General features: G+C 59.4%; 1 protein-coding gene across 1 annotated transcript in view; it reads left to right on the top strand.

Moving 5' to 3' along the window:
• The window catches only part of DCTN1 (dynactin 1), an 80,539-nt gene that overhangs the window by 69,468 nt on the left and 4,440 nt on the right, over positions 1-6,631 (top strand). Inside the window, exons 12-22 of the mRNA XM_009332114.1 lie at positions 92-244; positions 824-984; positions 2,026-2,194; positions 2,754-2,822; positions 3,355-3,417; positions 3,517-3,673; positions 3,920-4,074; positions 4,509-4,640; positions 4,895-5,023; positions 5,426-5,568; positions 6,131-6,297. Coding sequence (XP_009330389.1) covers positions 92-244; positions 824-984; positions 2,026-2,194; positions 2,754-2,822; positions 3,355-3,417; positions 3,517-3,673; positions 3,920-4,074; positions 4,509-4,640; positions 4,895-5,023; positions 5,426-5,568; positions 6,131-6,297 — 1,498 coding nt within the window. The remainder of the gene's footprint in view (positions 1-91; positions 245-823; positions 985-2,025; positions 2,195-2,753; positions 2,823-3,354; positions 3,418-3,516; positions 3,674-3,919; positions 4,075-4,508; positions 4,641-4,894; positions 5,024-5,425; positions 5,569-6,130; positions 6,298-6,631) is intronic.

Below are 6,631 nucleotides of genomic sequence, written 5' to 3'. Positions count from 1 at the left end.
GGAAAGAGGTTCCGACTTTTGGACGGGCTGGGATGCACTGGGCTGGGGAGGGGACCGAGCGGGGGCTGCCTTGACCGTGTGTCTCCTGCAGGCCATCGAGATGGAGCTGCGGCAGATGGAGGTGCAGCAGGCCAACCGACACGTCTCCCTCCTCACCTCCTTCATGCCCGACAGCTTCCTGCGCCACGGAGGGGACCATGACTGCATCCTGGTGCTGCTGCTCATCCCTCGGCTCATCTGCAAGGTGGGATGGGTGCCTCGGCCCCCGCCTGCCTGGGGGAGTTAGGCCTCGTCAGGAGCTTGTGTTAATTCTTCCTTTGAAGCTTTGAGCTGGGGCTGTCTCCTGAGCCGGGCTGTCGGGGCTTCGTATGCGCTGTGCCACGTGGGCCAACCAGGAGTCAGCGGCTGTGCCGCGGCTCTGTGGGAAATACATCTTTTCTTTCTGTCCCAGCTGAATGTGGGATTTTGAATGTTTACTTGTTTGAGAACTTTCAAAATTGTCTGGGAGGAGGGGGAAGCGGGAGTCCCTGCCCGCAGGTGGTGGTAGGTCAGCGGTGGGAGCACTCAGCTGTGGTACGGGTGGGTCAAGCCTGCCAGTTCGGGCAGGGCAGGCGTGTGAGCCTCGGTGTCTTGCAGCACTGACCGGGGGGATTGGCGCTCTGCTGTCCCTCTTATTCCCCTTCTGTTCCTTCAGAAATCTTTCCCAGGAAAGCTTGCTTTTTGGAGGTGGGGGTGAGGGGGGTGTTTGGCTGGTCTGTGGCTAAGCAGAACAGATCAGAGCAAGCGTAGGAAGACTCTGAAGGTTCGCCCTCTTCCCCAACAGGCTGAACTGATCAGCAAACAGGCTCAGGAGAAGTTTGATCTGAATGAAAACTGTGCGGAGCGCACCGGCCTCAGGGGTGCTGCGGGAGAGCAGCTGAGCTTTGCTGCCGGGCTGGTCTATTCCCTCAGCCTCCTGCAGGCTACGCTGCACAAATACGAACAGTGAGTACCCAGCCCTTCTCCTCGCCCTTGATTCCCGCCCGCCTCATCCTCTGGAAGCAGAGAGGACCTCTGCAGCCTCGCAGCAGGGCCTGGCCCCTCTGGAGTTAAAGATATTTTGGCAGCTAGGCTGGAAGAAAGCTGAGGGACGCCATTTATTGCCTTGTGACGGGGGTGTTCACTTCTCTTGTAACTCCTTCCTCGTTTTCCTCCCAAGAATTGACACGTGAAGGGATCCAATTCTCTAGCACGTGTTGCTCGTTCTTCAGCTGTGACTGTGTCTTGAGGACAGAAGTAGCCTTGCTGCACTGATTTTTCCATCTATTCTGCCAGGCGATGCATCACAGTCTCTTGCTGAGCTTGACTGCATCTGGGGCTGACTCTGGGCTTCAGTCCCCAAGAGCAGGCTCTCCCCTCAGCCCAGTGCCCTCTTCCACGAGTGCCCAGGGCTTAGACCTGTGCGGAAGGTTTCACGGAGTGTCAGCCTGAACGCTTGATCAGCGTGAGCCTGTCCCTGGGCGGTGGTGCCCTGACGGCACCGCGGAGCCAGGGCTTCCCTCGGAGACTGGGAGATGCCGTCGGGCGCCAAAACGGCTGTGGCAGGGTACCTGCCTTGAGGCTTGCTCAGCTTTGCTCCCAGGAAAGTGGCTCGGTTTGAAACGGGGCGCTGAAAGATCCCTTTGCTCCTGCACCAGCATGGCTGACGAACTCCTTAGATCACCTGGTGTACTGCGGGTGCTGGGTGGCAAGTCTTCTCCTGCCGCCGGCACCGAGTTCTGGCCTAGAGAACTGAGTGTTCTTCTGTTCTGAGGCTCCCTTTCCTGTAGCTCCCAGGCAGCCTATTTCATGCCGTGGTTTTCTACGGATGTTTTGACCTTCGTTAACCGCTCTCTAGCTACGGCGCTCCTGGGGGTCCAGCTGGTGGTCCCGGGGGGGGGTTCCAGTGGTCTGAGATAGGCACCCAGAAGCAAAGCCCCGTATTGATGCTGTCTGGCTCATGTGCCTGTCCCAGCCAAGCCAACTGTGGCTGCGTTCCCTTACCAGGGCCCTGAACAAATGCAGCGTGGAGGTGTATAAGAAGGTGGGGATGCTGTACCCCGAGATGAGCGTCCACGAGCGCTCGCTGGACTTCCTGATCGAGCTGCTGCACAAGGACCAGCTGGACGAGACGGTCAACGTGGAGCCGCTGACCAAAGCCATCAAGTACTACCAGGTGGGTCTGCGGAGCCGAGAGCGAGGGGCTCTTGGCCAAGCTCGGGGGCGTTTCTGACCTGCAGGACGGGGAACTGGTGCAACCTTGCCAGTGCGTGCCACAGCTGGAAATCGTGCCCTTGGGTACATCGTTCACAGGGCACACTGACCAGCTGAGAATAAGCTCGTTGGTAGCACTTTCTTTTGGATGTTTTTCACCTCCGGAGCACGCAGGACTTGAGCCTGTGCCTGTGTCACCTGGGGGCTGTGTTCTCTGCTCTCTGTCCCTGGGAGGACACGGGGAAGGGACGCGGTTCTCCCATCCTACGTTTCTGCACCTCTGTGCTGCAAGCCAGGGCTGCTGACCCTTTGAATTGAGGGCCACCAGCTCTTTTGGAGGGCGGAGCGTTCGGGGGGGATCTGGTGGGGGTCACTGCAAGAGTTTTCACTTCCAGTTAAAAATTAGGCCAAACCCTCAATGTTTGGGGCTTTTTGTTATGTATTTCCTTAGTTGGTTGGTTTGCTTGCGTGTGTGGAGGCATTTGAGGGGTGCTGATCTCTGCTGATCTCTCTCCACCTAGCACCTGTACAGCATCCACCTGGCTGACCAGGCTGAAGACTGCACGATGCAGCTGGCTGACCACATCAAGGTGAAGTGGGGGAAAATAACCCGACTCTTTCCTTGTTGCGCGTTTTCTGCCTTTGCTCTTTCTGCTCCCCCCGAGATCGTTTTGTGAGTTGAAGTGCCTCTTCTCCCCCTCTCCCCATTGCAGTCGCTTTCCCCCAGCTCCTGCTGCCCGTGGTGGCGCAGAGGTGATGAGGGCTCCCAGGTCAGGGAAAGGGGAAGAAGATGCGGGGCCATTTGCCCTGCAGATGTCTGGGTAGAAGGAGAAGAGCAGCAAGGAGAGTGCGGAGAACCTAGCGCCTGAGGGGGAGTGTTGTACTGCCCTGAGCTTCTAAGGGAAGCACCAGTGTCCCGTGCCCCACGGAGTAAAACAAAAATTGGCTGAATGCCTCAACCTGTTTTCCTGCTCCCGTAAATCCTGCGGTCGTGGCAGGGTGGTGTACAGAGGGTCCGTCCTGAAATGCCCGAGACCAAAGCCCCGGTTTGCCCTAGTGCAGCCGTCTTGCCTGGTCTCTGCTTTGCCCCGAGCTGACGGTACCTGTGTTTGTGCTCTGCAGTTCACCCAGAGTGCCTTGGACTGCATGGGGGTGGAGGTGTGCCGGCTGCGATCCTTCCTCCAGGTAGGACATGCTCGGGGGTGGCTCTGCGGGGTTGCGCTGGGTTCCCCTCGCCGATGATCCCTTTGTCAGTTTTTCTGAGGTCCTTTCTCTGCACCCTAGGCTGGGCAGGAGGCGTCCGACCTCGCCATCCTCCTCAAGGACCTGGAGACCTCGTGCAGTGACATTCGCCAGTTCTGCAAGAAGATCAGGCGCCGCATGCCTGGGACGGACGCTCCGGGTATCCCTGCGGCACTGGGCTTCGGGCAGCAGGTGAGCTGAGATGGGACGGAGTGTCTCTGGGCTTTGTGTTTCTAGCTGGGATGGAGACACGGACTTTGTAACCTACTTTTCTCTAGCCTTCAGTTTCTTTCTGTCTTTCCTGGTGCTTCCCATCTTCCTAGTGATGCTTCAGAAGCAAGTTAAAAATCTCACTAGCTGTCAGACTAGGGTGAGGCAAGTGTTGTGCAGCCAGGAGCTTCCCCAGTGCCTGGGAAGGGAGCCGGAAAGCAGCCCGTTTGTCCGCTTCCGCTGCTGGCCTGCCGCAAGCACCTGACGTGGGTGGTGGCCGTGCTGCAGGAGGTGGCCGCTGCTGGGGCGCAGATGATTGCTCCTCTGGCGGAGAACGAGGGGCTGCTGGCGGTGAAGCTGGAGGATCTGGCCTTCAAAGCGAGCGAGCAGGTGGGAGACCCCCTTCTCGACTGCCCTTCGTTCCCTGCTGCAGCGGGGTAAAGCCGGGACCCGTCTCACTCCAGCGCTACAGACCTGCCCGTGAGCAGCTCTGGATGGGAGAGCCTTGTGGAGGCTGGGAATGAACCCCTGGGAATATCATAGAATCAGAGAATAGTTTGGGTTGGAAGGAACCTCCAAAGGTCATCAAGTCCAACCCCCCTGCAATGAGCAGGGAATCGCCAGGGAATGCCAAAATGCGGAGGGCTTTGTGGTCCCCTGCTCTCTGCTGTCCTTCCCTCCAGCTGGCCTTGCTCCGCAGCTGCACCAAAGGGACTGCAGCCTCTGAAGGCCTGTGGCACGTTGTGGGGAGTCGGGAGGGGGCTGTAACGGTGGCTGTGAGCCCAGCCCAGGGGCAACTGCCACTTTCTTCCCGTCCTTTGCAGATCTACGGCACCCAGGGCATCAACCCCTACGAGTGTCTGCGTCAGTCTTGCAGCATCCTCATCGCGACCATGAACAAGATGGCCACGGCTATGCAGGAGGGAGAATACGACGCGGATAGGCCACAGACCAAGGTGGGCTTCGGCTGTGGCAGGGGCCTCGGGCAGAGCCGGAGCATCTGGGTTGCTCTGTAATCTCCCGCAGTCCTGGAAGGAGACTGTCTTCTGGGTGTGATGTGGGGCAGAGAGCTGGGGAGGGGCAGCGGTTGTCTGCGGGATTCAGGGAGGCCGGGGACGGTCCCCCTCTTGCCCTGTGGCCCCATCTGCAATTACTGGAATTCTTCGTAAAATACCAATTTTGCATCTTGCTCCTCTGGTCTCCATTGCAGCCCACCCCACCTGCTGACCTACGGGCAGCGGCTCTTCGGGCAGAGATCACTGACGCTGAGGGGCTGGGGCTTAAGCTGGAGGACAGGGAGACAGTCATCAAAGAGCTGAAAAAATCTCTCAAGATCAAGGTAAGCTGTTCTTCAGTCGATCTCTGCCTTCCTGGCCGGTCAGTGAAGAGCTGAAGTGCTGCTGTAGTGGTCACGTTCGTGCTCCAGGTGACTTGTTGCCTGTGGAGCTGTCTCGAGTCCCAGCCAGGTCTCTTCCTGGAAATATTGTTCCAGTTGTCAGGGAGGTGCTGTCTGCCTGGTGCCTCCCTGCCAGAGACTGTCCTGGCCTTTCCCCCCCACCGTGTTCTGGGATGGGCGAGTGTTTGGTGATGGGCGCGTGTGTCTGGGTACCAAGCGTAGCTGCAGCGTGGGTAGGAGTTGTGGTTTCTGGGCAGGCTCCCACCAGGCGCTGCGAGGAGCTTTTCTTAGTGCCCACCATCCCCAGGGCCCCGGAGCGCTCTGATTTCTTTCCTGCCTCTCCAGGGCGAGGAGCTCAGCGAAGCGAACGTGCGGCTCAGCCTCCTGGAGAAGAAGCTGGACAGTGCGTCCAAGGATGCAGATGACCGCGTGGAGAAGATACAGACAAAGCTGGATGAGACCCAGACGCTGCTCAAAAAGAAAGAGAAGTAAGCGTGAGATGGGGCTGCTGTTGGAGGGTCTCTGATGAGGACTGGACAGCCAGCGGTCCCTCGGGCTGGCTGGGGGGGTTTGTGGGTTAGTGGAGGATGCGCAGGGGAACCAGCACGTTTTAATGGTGCACAGCAGGGCGCAGGCTGATGGAGCGGTCCTGGGAAAGGTCCTGTTCAAATGCTCTCGTGGAAAGGGACGTTGTCCTGCCGTGTTCACCGTTGCTGTGCTCCAGGCGTCTCTTGCCACACGTGGTCTGTTGGCAGAGCGAGCCTGCGGACAAGCAGGGAGCTGCAACCTGCAGGGTGGCGGGAGGACTGTCTAGCAAAAGCTAAGGAGATGTTGGGTTCAATATGGATAAATACTTCCTTCGTGTGCTATACTGCAGTCTCCAGCGGAGGCTGGTGGGGCTCCAGCTCCTGGATCAGCAGGGTTGTGCCTGAAGCACAGCAGCAGCAGGAGCCATGACAAAGCCAGGAGCTCTCGGGTCCTGGACTGCTTGCCTCGTTCCTCCAGAGGAGCGTCCCCGGCTACACCCGTGACTCTGTGTGCTCTTCCCAGGGAGTTTGAGGAGACCATGGATGCTCTTCAGGCAGATATCGACCAGCTGGAATCGGAGAAGGTGGAGCTGAAGCAGCGCTTGAACAACCAGTCAAAGCGAACCATCGAGGGCCTGCGCGGCGCCTCTGCCTCTGGAGTTGCCTCCATCGTGTCTGGCATCGCCGGAGGTGCGTACCCAGCGTCCCCAGAGCACTCGGACGCTTCTGCAGCTGGTGTAGGGTATTTGCAGGCTGGAAAGGGAGCCTGGCACGTCCTCCCGACACGGAGTCCGGGAGCTGTGCAGGGAGCAGTAACGTCTGTAATGTCTCTGTAATGTCCCGGGAGGCAGTGCGGGAGCTCGGACTGCCGGCGGGGGGGAGCAGCTCCTGGGAATGGTGCTCCGACGGTCCGCTGCTCTGCCTGCCCGGCCCTCCCGCAGCGAGCCAGAGCCCCTGGCGCGGCCGGCAGGGGAGAGGACAGGAGGCGTTCGGGCTGTAGTGGCCGGCGGGGGGGGGGGGGGGG

The sequence above is a fragment of the Pygoscelis adeliae genome, unplaced genomic scaffold (genome assembly GCF_000699105.1).
Source record: "Pygoscelis adeliae isolate BGI_AS28 unplaced genomic scaffold, ASM69910v1 Scaffold679, whole genome shotgun sequence".
NCBI lineage: Eukaryota > Metazoa > Chordata > Aves > Sphenisciformes > Spheniscidae > Pygoscelis > Pygoscelis adeliae.
Note: the sequence above shows the minus strand (reverse complement) of the source record. Positions and strands in the feature narration are given on the sequence as shown.